We start from the raw sequence: 13,740 nt of genomic DNA on the forward strand, positions 1-13,740 counted from the left end.
TTTGACGAGAATGTCGGGTAGATGGTTAGATCTAACACGTTTTCTAACACGTTTTCTAACCTCATGAATTTTCATGAATTTCCTTAAGATAGAAAAAATAAAGTTAGTTTTATTTTGTATTTTTTTGTATAAAAGATATGATTTCAGGGATTTTTTTGACGAAGTGTCAATCTTCACTTCGTCAAAAAATAACAGTTATCTAATGAAAAAGTGTCATTTTTTTGTATTTGACGAGAATGTCGGGTAGATGGTTAGATCTAACCTCATTTCTAACCTCATTTCTACCCTCTTGAATTTGTCAAGACTTCTTCGTAAATGTTTTGTCAAGACTTCTTCGTAAATGTTTTGTCATGACTTCTTCGTAAATGTTTTGTCATGACTTCTTCGTAAATGTTTTTTCACCTCTTTTTTCACCCTCTTGAATTTTCATGAATTTCCTTAAGACAGAAAAAATAACGTTAGTTTTATTTTTTTTTCTAACTTTTTATCTTGTAGGTAAGAACAGAAATGTCAGTCGAAGCAAAAACATTCACTAACAAATCTAATGGCGAAACATTCACAAAAGGCACTTATAACGGTATTGAAGTCTTACGTAGAGACAAGGATGGTTACATTAATGCAACAAATATGTGTCAGCAGTTTAGGAAAGACTTTAGAAAGTTGTTGGAAAATAAGTCCTGGGAAGAGTATTATAAGGCATTTTGTGAAGAATATAGCAACCGCCGGAATTCCGACGGTTGCTTTTTATACAAAATTCATGCAGGAAATTCTTGAGTTTTGGTTGAAAGAATACGGTGGAGCCAAAAGTGGCTCGACCTCAAAACAAGCATTTTATGAGCTTACTAAGGGTGTTATGAATGAATTCAAAGGTATTTACATACATCCTGACCTCGTTCATTTTGTTGCTGAATTCAGCAAAAATAAAGTTTATGTTAGAATGTTAGATCTAACACGTTTTCTAACACGTTTTCTAACATGGTCTAAAACTCTCGAAAATCATGAAATTTACACCAAAAATAAAGTTTATGTTAGCATGTTAGATCTAACACGTTTTCTAACACGTTTTCTAACCTCTTGAATTTTCATGACTTCTTCGTAAATGTTTTGTCAAGACTTCTTCGTAATGAGTGTAAAGGACCCAAAAATAAAGTTTATGTTAGAATGTTAGATCTCACCTGTTTTTTCACCTCTTTTCTAACCTCTTGAATTTTCATGACTTCTTCGTAAATGTTTTGTCAAGACTTCTTCGTAATGAGTGTAAAGGACCCAAAAATAAAGTTTATGTTAGAATGTTAGATCTAACACGTTTTCTAACACGTTTTCTAACCTCATTTCTACCCTCTTGAATTTGTCATGACTTCTTCGTAAATGTTTTGTCAAGACTTCATCGTAATGAGTGTAAAGGACCCAAAAATAATGTTTAGGTGAAGAGGTGAGATCTCACCTCTTTTTTCACCTCTTTTTTCACCTCATGAATTTCCTTAAGATAGAAAAAATAAAGTTAGTTTTATTTTTTTATTTTGTATGTAAAGATATGATTTCAGGGATTTTTTTGACGAAGTGCCAATCTTCACTTCGTCAAAAAATAACAGTTATCTAATGAAAAAGTGTCATTTTTTTGTATTTGACGAGAATGTCGGGTAGATGGTTAGATCTAACACGTTTTCTAACACGTTTTCTAACCTCATGAATTTTCATGAATTTCCTTAAGATAGAAAAATAAAGTTAGTTTTATTTTGTATTTTTTTGTATAAAAGATATGATTTCAGGGATTTTTTTGACGAAGTGTCAATCTTCACTTCGTCAAAAAATAACAGTTATCTAATGAAAAAGTGTCATTTTTTGTATTTGACGAGAATGTCGGGTAGATGGTTAGATCTAACCTCATTTCTAACCTCATTTTCTACCCTCTTGAATTTGTCAAGACTTCTTCGTAAATGTTTTGTCAAGACTTCTTCGTAAATGTTTTGTCATGACTTCTTCGTAAATGTTTTTGTCATGACTTCTTCGTAAATGTTTTTTCACCTCTTTTTTCAACCCTCTTGAATTTTCATGAATTTCCTTAAGACAGAAAAAATAACGTTAGTTTTATTTTTTTTCTAACTTTTTATCTTGTAGGTAAGAACAGAAATGTCAGTCGAAGCAAAAACATTCACTAACAAATCTAATGGCGAAACATTCACAAAGGCACTTATAACGGTATTGAAGTCTTACGTAGAGACAAGGATGGTTACATTAATGCAACAAATATGTGTCAGCAGTTTAGGAAAGACTTTAGAAAGTTGTTGGGAAAATAAGTCCTGGAAGAGTATTATAAGGCATTTTGTGAAGAATATAGCAACCGCCGGAATTCCGACGGTTGCTTTTTATACAAAATTCATGCAGGAAATTCTTGAGTTTTGGTTGAAAGAATACGGTGGAGCCAAAAGTGGCTCGACCTCAAAAAACAAGCATTTTATGAGCTTACTAAGGGTGTTATGAATGAATTCAAAGGTTATTTACATACATCCTGACCTCGTTCATTTTGTTGCTGAATTCAGCAAAAAATAAAGTTTATGTTAGAATGTTAGATCTAACACGTTTTCTAACACGTTTTCTAACATGGTCTAAAACTCTCGAAAATCATGAAATTTACACCAAAAATAAAGTTTATGTTAGCATGTTAGATCTAACACGTTTTCTAACACGTTTCTAACCTCTTGAATTTTCATGACTTCTTCGTAAATGTTTTGTCAAGACTTCTTCGTAATGAGTGTAAAGGACCCAAAATAAAGTTTATGTTAGCATGTTAGATCTAACACGTTTTCTAACACGTTTTCTAACCTCTTGAATTTTCATGACTTCTTCGTAATGTTTTGTCAAGACTTCTTCGTAATGAGTGTAAAGGACCCAAAAATAAAGTTTATGTTAGCATGTTAGATCTAACACGTTTTCTAACACGTTTTCTAACCTCTTGAATTTTCATGACTTCTTCGTAAATGTTTTGTCAAGACTTCTTCGTAATGAGTGTAAAGGACCCAAAAATAAAGTTTATGTTAGAATGTTAGATCTCACTGTTTTTTCACCTCTTTTCTAACCTCTTGAATTTTCATGACTTCTTCGTAAATGTTTTGTCAAGACTTCTTCGTAATGAGTGTAAAGGACCCAAAAATAAAGTTTATGTTAGAATGTTAGATCTAACACGTTTTCTAACACGTTTTCTAACCTCATTTCTACCCTCTTGAATTTGTCATGACTTCTTCGTAAATGTTTTGTCAAGACTTCATCGTAATGAGTGTAAAGGACCCAAAAATAATGTTTAGGTGAAGAGGTGAGATCTCACCTGTTTTTTCACCTCTTTTTCACCTCTTGAATTTGTCATGAATTTTCCCGAAATAAAAAATAAAGTTAGTTTTATTTTTTTTATTTTTTTATTTTGTATAAAAGATATGATTTCAACAATCGGCACAACAACAATTCAAACAACAGCACCAAACTCGTTAGTCATGAATCCAACATCTATGTTAGTAGAGATGAAAAGCTTCATTCCTTCTTCATATACTTTTGAAACAGAAATCCAGAAGATAAAGCAAGAACTTTTAACATGTAATTTAGACTGTAGTGCGAAAGATGACAACAATGAACAGTATCTTTATGAAATGGAGGACCTCATCGACCATTTACCCAAACTACCTGAAATCCAACAACAAAAACTCACTATTCCTGAATTCGATGAAATAGAAGTGAAACCAACTGACTCAGTAGAAATAAAGAAGTTCATACGAAAGGTAAACTATGAGTTTCTAGGATTTCATTGCAACCATAAGGTTATGGACAAAGATTGCGACATGGTATATAAGAACATCTCTGACATATATAAATCTGAAGAATTTAAGACCTACGACAACTTTGTTTCGTTAGTTGCTGAATGTGTTTGGGAAATAAGAGATAAAGATAGAAGAGGCAAAGTATGGAACAAACAAATAAGACCCGCTATGTTTGAGATGAAGAGAGCAATTGACGCTTTAGTTGTTTTAGCTGGTTTTATTTCAATGTATAACGCAAAAATGAACCCGCAATGTTCTAAATGTAAAGCAGCAATGAGGAAATATAACTACTCCGTCAAAGAGATAGAACGTATGAAAGAACGACTATGCAGATTTAAAGAAAGAAGCAGAAAAACCAGCAGAAAATAAAATGGACATGTTAGAATTTCTGAACAAAAACTATCCAACAGCAGAAGATTTCCTTCTATCTGACGTCAAGAAGAAATATAAAGAAACCTTCGGTATCGTTAAAACATTCGATGTACTAAAAGAAGAAATAGAGGCTACAAAACTGTTTAGAGTCATGAACCATCGCAACATATACCATGTAAAACGCTTGTGAAAAAAAGAGGTGAGAAAACAGGTGAGAAAACAGGTGAGATCTAACATGCTAACATAAACTTTATTTTTGCTGAATTCCGTATGAAAATTCATGAGTTTTGTGTGTTTTAGACCATGTTAGAAAAGAGGTTAGAAAACGTGTTAGATCTAACATGCTAACATAAAATATATTTTTGGTCATTTACAATGAAGTCTTGACAAAACATGGAATCTCTTCCCTCGGAAAACCGAGAGAAGCAATCATATGACAAAGTCTTGACAAAACATTTAAGTTCGATGAAGTCTTGAAATTTTATGAGTTTTGTATGTTTTAGACCATGTTAGAAAACAGGTGAGAAAACGTGTTAGATCTAACATGCTAACATAAAATATATTTTTGCTGAAAAAATGACCAAATTTCATGAGTTTGTTGTGTATTTAGACCATGTATAGAAAACAGGTGAGAAAACGTGTTAGATCTAACATGCTAACATAAAATATATTTTTGCTGAAAAATGACCAAATTTCATGAGTTTTGTGTGTTTTAGACCATGTTAGAAAATTTTTCAGACTTCTTCGTAAATGTTTTGTCAAGACTTCTTCGGTAATGGTGTAAAGACCCAAAAATAAAGTTTCATGTATAGATAATGTTATATCTACACCTTTTCATTTTCAACCTCTTTCTAACTCTTGGATTTTCATGATTCTTCGTTAAATGTTTTTGTCAAGCTATCTTCGTTAAGAGTGGTAAAGACCCAAAATTAATGTTTAGGTTAGAAGTGTTAGATACTTTTCACACGTTTTAAACTCTTTTACATTTCAGACTCTCAAGTTTTCGTCATTATGTACAAAATATTAGTAAAAGATGTAGTCCACTCTTCCAACTTTTCAAGCCATGATTTAAGATAGAAGTAGTTTTTATTTTTTTATTGTTTATGTAAAGATATGATTTCAGGGAAATTTTGACAGGCAAATCTTCACTTCGTCCAAAAATAACAGTTATCTAAGAAAAAGTGTCATTTTTTTGTATTGACGAGAATGTAGGGTAGATGGTTAGATCTAACCGTTTTCTAACACGTTTTTCTAAAACCTTCATGATAAATTCTTCATGAATTTCCTTAGATAGAAAAAATAAAGTTAATTTATTTTGGTATTTTTTTGTATAAAAGATTGATTTCAGGGATTTTTTTGACGAAGATGTCATCTCACTTCGTCACAAAAAATACAGTTATGCTAATGAAAAACTGTCATTTTAGTATTTGACGAAGTGGGGTAGATGGTTAGAATCTAACCTCTTATCGTAACCTTCATTTCTACGCTCTGAATTTGTCAAGGATTCTTCGTAAATGTTTTTGTCAAGACTTCTTCGATATGTTTTGTCAATGACTTCTTCGTAATGTTGATTCATGGACTTTTGCGTAACATGTTTTATTCACGCTCTTTCTTCACCGCTCATTTGATTTTCATGGAATTTCCTTTAAGAACAGAAAAATAACGTTAGTCTTTATTTTTTTTTCATAATTTTTATCTTGTAGGTAAGAACAGAAGTGTCAGTCGAAGCAAAAACTTCACATAACCAAATTCTAATGGATCGAAACATTCACAAAAGGCACTCTATAACGGTATTGAAGTCTTACGATAGAGCAAGGATGGTTACATTAATGCAACAATATATGTGTCAGCAGTTTAGGAAGACTTTAGAAGTTGTTGGAAATAAGTCCTGGGAACAGTATTATAAGGCATTTTGTGAGAGATATAGCAACCGCCGAATTCCGTACGGGTTGCTTTTTTATACAAATTCATGCGGAAACTTTCTTGAGTTTTGGTTGAAAAGAATACGGTGGAGGCCAAAAAGGCTCACGACCTCAGAACCAAGACATTTTATGCAGCTTACTAAGGGTGATTATGAATGATAAAGGTTTACATTCATGACTCGTTCAATTTTGTTGCTGAATTCAGCAAAAATAAAGTTCTATGTTTAGAAATATGTATAGATCTAACAAACGTTTTCTATACGACGTTTTCTAACATGTGGTCTAAAACTCTGGAAAATCATGAAATTTACACCAAAAATAAAGTTTATGTAGGCATGTATTCTAAACACGTTTTCTAAACACACGTTTTACTAACTCTTTGATTTTCATGACTTCTTCGTAAATGTTTGTCAAGAACTTCTTCCGTATGAGTGTAAAGACCAAAAATAAGTTTATGTTCTAATGTAATAGATCTAACACAGTTTTCTTAACACGTTTTCTAACCTCTTGAATTTTATACTTTCTTCGTAATGGTTTGTTCAAGACTTCTTTCGTAATTGAGTGAAGACGCAAAATAAAGTTTATGTTAGAATGTTAGATCTCACCTGTTTTTTTACATCTTTTCTAACCTCATTGAATTTGTCAAGATTTCTTCGTAAATGTTTTGTCCAGACCTTCTTCGTAAATGTTTTGTCATGACTTCTTTCGTAAATGTCTTTGTCACTGACTTTCGTAAATGTTTTTTCCACGCTCTTTTTTCACCCTCTCTGAATTTTTCATGAATGTTCCTTAGAGAACAGAAAAAATACGTTAGGTTTATTTTGTTTTTCTAAAACTTTTATCTTGTAGCGTTAAGAACAGAGAATGTTCAGTCCGAAGCAAAAAACATTCATAACAAAATCTAATGGGAATCATTCAAAGGCACTTATAAAGGGGCTCAGCGGTATTTGAAGTCTTACGCTCAGAGACAAGGATGTTAGTTATAATGGCAACAATATGTGTCACATTTAGGAAAGACTTGTAGAAAGTTGTTGAAATAAGTCCTGGGAAGAGTATTAATAAGCATTTTGTGAAGATATAGAACCAGCGCGGAATTTCCGACGGTTGCTTTGTTATACAAAAATTTCATGCAGGAAATTCTTGAGTTTTGGTTGAAAGAATACGGTGGAGCCAAAAAGTGGCTCACATGCAAACAAGCATTTTATGAGCTTACTAAGGGTGTTTATGAATGAATTCGAAATGGTATTTACATAACATCCTGAAACCTCGTTCATTTTGTTTGCTGAATTCAGCAAATAAAGTTATACTGTTAGACTGTTAGATCTACACGTTTTACTAACACGTTTTTCTAACATCGAGTCTAAAACTCTCCGAACATCCAATCTCATGAAATTAGACCAAAAATAAAGTTATGTTGCATGTTAATCTAACTCTTTCTATAACACGTCATTCTAACCTCAAATTGAATTTTCATGACTTCTTCGTACACATAGTTTTGTCAAGACATCTCTCTCTGTAATCGAGTGTTAAAGGACAAATAAATTATCGTATCATGTTAGATCTAACCGTTATTCTAACAGTCTTTCTAACTCTTGAATTTTTCATGACTTCTTTCGATAAATGTTTGTCGAAGACTTTCTTCTAATGAGTGTAAGGAACCCAAAATAAGTTTATGTTAGAATGTTAGATCTCAACCTGTTTTTTCACCTCTTTTTCTAACCCTTTTGAATTTTATGACTTCTCTCGTAATGGTTTGTCATCAAGAACTCTCGGTATGAGTGTAAAGGCCAACCAAAAATAAAGTTTATGTTTGAATGTTAGAATCTAACACGTTTTTAAGCACAGTTTTTCTAACCTATCTTCTACCTCGTTGAATTTTGATCATGACTTCTATCGTAAATGTTTTGTCTACAGACTTTATGGTAATGAGTGTAAAGGACCCAAGATAAGTTTAGGCTGAAAGAGGTGAGATGTCACCTCTTTTTTCACGTTTTCTCTTATTTTCACTATGAATTTCCCTTAAGATAGAAAAATAAGTTAAGTTTTATTTTTTATTTTGTATGGTAAGATTGTTTCAGCGGATTTTTTTGACCGTAGTGCCATCCTTCACTCGTCAAAAAATAACAGTTATCGTAATGAAAACGTGTTTCATTTTTATGTATTTGACGAGACATGGTGGGTTAGATGGTTGAATCTACACGTTCCTTACACTTTTACTCAATAACCCTCATGAATTTCATGGAATTTCCTTTAAGATAGACAATAATAAAGTTAGCTTTTATTTTGTATTTTTTTGTATCAAAAGATATGTTTCGAGGATTTTTTGGACGAAGTGTCAATCTTCCACTTCGATCAAAAAATACAGTATCTATGAAAAAGTGTATTTTTTCTGTATTTGACGAGAATGTCGGGTAGATGAGTTAGACTCTAACCTCATTTTTAACTCATTTCCTCCTCTTGGAATTTGTCAAGACTTCTTCGTAATTTTTGTCAAGACTTCTTCGTAAATGTTTTGTCATGACTTCTTCGTAAATGTTTTGGTCGAATGACTTCTTCCGTAAATGTTTTTTACCTCTTTTTTTCAACCCTCTTGAATTTTCAGAATTTTCCTTAGACAGAAAAAAAACGTTAGTTATTATTTTTTTTCACTTTTTATATATGTTAGGTAAGACTAACAGAAATGTCAGTCGAAGCCAAAAACATTCACTTAACAAATTCTAATGGCGAAACATTCACAAAAAGGCACTTAAACGTATTTGAAGTCTTACGTAGAGACAGGATGGTTACATTAATGCACAAATATGTGATCCAGCAGTTTAGCGAAGAGCTTTAGAAAGTGTTGGAAAATAATCCTGGGAAGAGTATTATAAGGCAATTTTGTGAAGAAGAATATATGCAACGCGCTGCCGTGAATTCGACGGTTGCTTTTTATACAAAATTCAGTGCAGGAAAATTCATTGAGTTTTGGTTGAAAAATACGGTGGGAGCCAAAAAGTGCTCGACTCAAAACAAGCATTTTCAGTGAGCTTTAACTAAAGGTGTTATGAATGAATTCAAGGTATTTACATACAATCCTGACCGGTCGTTCATTTTTGTTGCTTGAATTCGCAAAATAAAGCTTTATGTTAGAATGCGTTAGATCTAACAACGTTTTCTAACACGCTTTTCTAACACTGGTTCTAAACTCTCGAAAATCATGAATTTACACCAAAAGATAAGTTTATGTTAGCAGTTAGATCTAAACGTTTTCTAACACGATTTCTAACTCTAGAATTATTCATGACTTTCGTAATGTTTTTGTCAGACTTCTTCGTACATGAGTGTAAGGGAGGACCCAAAAATAAAGTTATATGTTCTAGACATGTAGATCTCACTTTTTTTTCACCTCTTTTCTAACTCCTGATTTCATGACTTCTTCGTAAATGTTTTTGTCTCAGACTTCTCTATTAATGAGTGTGTAAAGGCACAAAATAAGTTTATGTTAGAATGTTAGATCTAACACGTTTTCTAACACGTTTTACCTCAAACCTCATTTCTTGTACCCTCTTGAATTTGTCAGACTTCTTCGTAAACCTGTTTTCGTCAACGACTTCATCGTAATGAGTGTCAAGGCGGCCCAAATCATAATGTTAGGGTGAAGAGGTGAGATCTTTCACTCTTTTTTTCACTCTTTTTTTACCTCATGAATTTCCTTTAGATAGAAAAAATAAAGTTAGTTTTATTTTCTTATTTGTATGTAAAGATATGATTTTAGGGATTTTTTTGACACTAGAAGTGCCAAGTCTTCCACTCGTCAAAAAATACAACCAGCATTAATCTAATGAAAAGCGTGTCCATTTTTTGTATTTGACGAAGAATGTCGGGGTACAGATGGTTAGATCTAACACTTTTCTAACACGTTATCTAAACTCATGAATCTTATCATGAATTTCCTTAAGATAGAAACAAATAAGTTAGTTTTAATTTTTGTATTTTTTTGCTATAAAAGATCTATGATTTCAGGATTTTTTTGATGAAGTGCTCAATCTTCACTCGTTTCAAACAATAACAGTTAATCTAAATGAAAAGTGTCATTTTTTGTATTTGACGAGAATGTCGGCTAGCATGGTTAGATCTACACTCATTTCTACCTCACTATTCTACCCCTCTTGTGAATTTAGGTCAAGACTCTTCTTCGTTAACTGTTTTGTCAAGCTTCTTCAGTAAATGTTTCATGTTTCGTAAATGTTTTCTTCATAGAACTGTATCTTCGATGACTTTCTAATGTTTCTCAACCTCTTCTATTTCACCTCTGAATTTTTCAGAATTTCTTAAGACAGAAAAAATATACGTTAGTTTTTTACTTTTTTTTTTTCTAAACTTTTTATCTTGTAGTAAGAACAGAAATGTCAGATCGAAGCAAAACATTCCACTAAACAAATCTAAATGCGAAACATTCACAAAGGGCATTATAAACGGTATTAGTCTTAGTAGAGACAGATGGTTACATCTAATGCAACAAATATGTTCAGCAGTTTAGGACAAGACTTTAGAAAGTTGTTGGGAAAATTAAGTCCTGGAAGAGTATATATAAGGCATTTTGTGAAGAATATAGCAAGCGGCGAGTTCGCCTCGAGGTTGCTTTTTATACAATAATTCATCGCGATAAATTCTTGAGTTTTGTTGAAAGTACGGGTGGAGCCAAAAGTGCTCGACCTCAAAACCAAGCATTTTATGAGCTTACGGTAAGGGTGTTATGTGAATTCCAAAGGTATTACATACATTCCTGACCTCGTTCATTTTGTTGGCTGAATTCAGCCAAAAATAAAGTTTATGTATAGAATTTGTATAGAATCTAACACGTTTTCTAACACGTTTTCTAACATGCGTCTAAACTCTCCGAAAATCACCTGAAATTATACATTATCGTGAAGAAAAATGTTCCAATAAAGTCATCTATATGTGCATGTCTATCGACTACGATGTTTTCAGATACGTTGTCTAACCTCTGATTTTCACTTTCTTCGTAATGTTTTGTCAAGACTTCTTCGTTAATTGAGTGTAAAGGAACGCCAAATAAAGTTATGTTAGCATGTTAGATCTAAACACGTTTTCTACACGTTTTCTAACGCTCTTGAATTTCTCATGACTTCTTCGTAAATGTTTGTCAAGACTTCTTCGGTATGAGTGTAAGGACACAAAAAATAAATTATGTTAGCATGTAGATTAACACGTTTTCCTAAACGTTTTCTAACGCCTCTTGAATTTTCATGACTTCTTCGTAAATGTTTGTCAAGACTTCTTGTAATGCGTGTAAGGACCAAAATAAGTTTAATGTGTAGAATGTTAGATCTCACGCCTGTTTTTTCACGCTCTTATTCTTCTAACCGCTCTGAATTTTCATGACTTCTTCGTAATGTTTTTGTCAAGACTTCTTCGTAATGAGTGTAAAGGACGCAAAAATAAAGTTTATGTATGAGAATGTTAGATCTAACACGTTTTCCTAACCACAGTTTTCCTAAGCCTCATTTCTACCCTCTTGAATTTGTCCATGGACTTCTTCGTAATGTTTTGTCAAGACTCGTCATCGTAATGATGTAAAGGGACCCCAAACATAATGTTTAAGTGAAGAGGTGGATCTACCTGTTTTTCACACTCTTTTTCACTCTTTGATATTTGTTCTGATGAATTTTCCACGAAAAGAAAAAATAAAAGTTAGATTTTATCTTTTTTTTATTTTTTATTTTGTATTAAAGATTATATTCAACAATCGGCACAACAACATTCAAACAACAGCACAAACTCGTTAGTCATAATCCAAACATCTATCGTTATAGTACAGATGAAAAGCTTCATTCCTTCTTCATTATACTTTTGAAACAGAAATCGCAGAAGATAAAGCAGAACTTTTAACATGTAATCTTAGACTGTAGTGCGAAGATTTGAACAATTGAACAGTACTCATTTATGAAATGGAGGACTCATCGACCATTTACCCAAAACTTACCTGAAATCTCAAAACAAAAACTTCACATATTCCTGAATTCGATGAAATAGAAGTGAAACCAACTGACTCAGTAGAAATTAAATGAAGTTCATCACGAAAGGCTAAACTATGAGTTTCTAGGATTCGATTGCAACCATAAGGATTAATGCGACTAAAGATTGCCGACATGGTATATAGAAGCATCTCTGACATATATAAATCTGAAGATTTTAAGACCTACGACAAATTTTGTTCGATTAGTTAGCTGAATGTGTTTGGGAAATAAGAGATAAAGATAGGAGAGGCAAAAGTATGGAACCAAACAAATAGACCGCTATGTTTGAGATAAGAGAGCATTGACGCTTTAGTTGTTTTAGCTGGTTTTATTTCAATGTATAACGCAAAAAATACGAACCCGCAATGTTCTAAATGTAAAGCAAGCAATGAGGAAATATAACTCTCCGTCAAAGACGAATAGAACGTATAGAGAAACATTCGACTATCGCAGATTTAACAAGAAAGAAGCAGAAAACCAGCAGAAATAAAATGGACATGTCTAGAATTTCTGACAACAACTATCCAACAGCCAGAAGATTTCTTCTATCTGACGTCAAGAAGAATATAAGAAACCTTCGGTATTCGTTAAACATTCGATGTACTAAAAGAAGAAATAGAGGCTAAAAAACTGTTTAGAGTCATGACCATCGCAAACATTACCAATGTAAAACGCTTGTGAAAAAAAGAGGTGAGAAAACAGGTGAGAAAACAGGGTGAGATCTACATGCACATAAACTTTCATTTTTGCTGAACTTCCGTATGAAAAATTATGAGTTTTGTGCTGTTTTAGACCATGTTAGAAAGAGGTTAGAAAAAGTGCTTAGATCTAACATGCTTAACTAAAATATATTTTTGTGCTCACGTTATTTACAATGAAGTCTGACAAACATGGAATCTCTTCCCGCTCGGAAAACGGAGAGAAGCAATTTATATGAAAGTCTTGACAAACATTTTATAGTCTCGCTGAACGAGTTTGCACATAGAATTTAAGATTTGAGTTTTGCATATGTTTTTAGACATGTAAGAAAACAGGTAGAAAACGTTTAGATTAACTATGCTTAACAGTAAAATATATTTTTGCTGAAAAATGACAATTTTTCATGAGTCTTGTGTGTTTTAGACATTTAAGAAAACAGGTGAGAAAACGTGTTAGATCTAACATGCTAACATCAAAATATATTTTGGCTGAAAATGACCAAATTTATGAGTTTCTGTGTGTTTTAAGACCTATGTTAGAAAAGAGGTGAGAAACACGGTGAGGAATTCACCTCTTCAACCAAAATATTATTTTTGGCTGAAAAATGACAAATTTCTATTTCCCTTAAGACAGAAAAAATAAACGTTAGTTTTATTTATTCATTTATTTTTATTTTGTACTGTAAGAACGAAATGTTCAAACATTGAGTTTGACAACAGTTAGAAAAGATAAGACAATGACACCGATAAGTGGTTTAGAATAGGGTTTAAACGTAAGACTGGATACAATTTAGACTATATGTCATTGAAGAAACAGAGATGATCTCTTGTCAGACATAATATTCCATTCTGGACAGAATTTTTTAAGTTCCTGTTAATTGATTTTTCTAGTGTTCAAAATTTGTGTTCATTCGACCTCTCG

General features: G+C 32.4%; 1 pseudogene across 1 annotated transcript, besides 1 other annotated feature; it reads left to right on the forward strand.

The window, feature by feature from the left end:
* Nucleotides 1-3,428: 3,428 nt before the first annotated feature.
* Nucleotides 3,429-13,740: part of a mobile genetic element that runs on past the window's edge.
* Nucleotides 3,810-4,368, forward strand: TVAGG3_0775940 (annotated as a pseudogene). Its single transcript has one exon. A coding segment is annotated over exon 1 (559 nt).

Source organism: Trichomonas vaginalis, chromosome III (assembly GCF_026262505.1).
Source record: "Trichomonas vaginalis G3 chromosome III, whole genome shotgun sequence".
Classification (NCBI taxonomy): Eukaryota; Parabasalia; order Trichomonadida; family Trichomonadidae; genus Trichomonas; species Trichomonas vaginalis.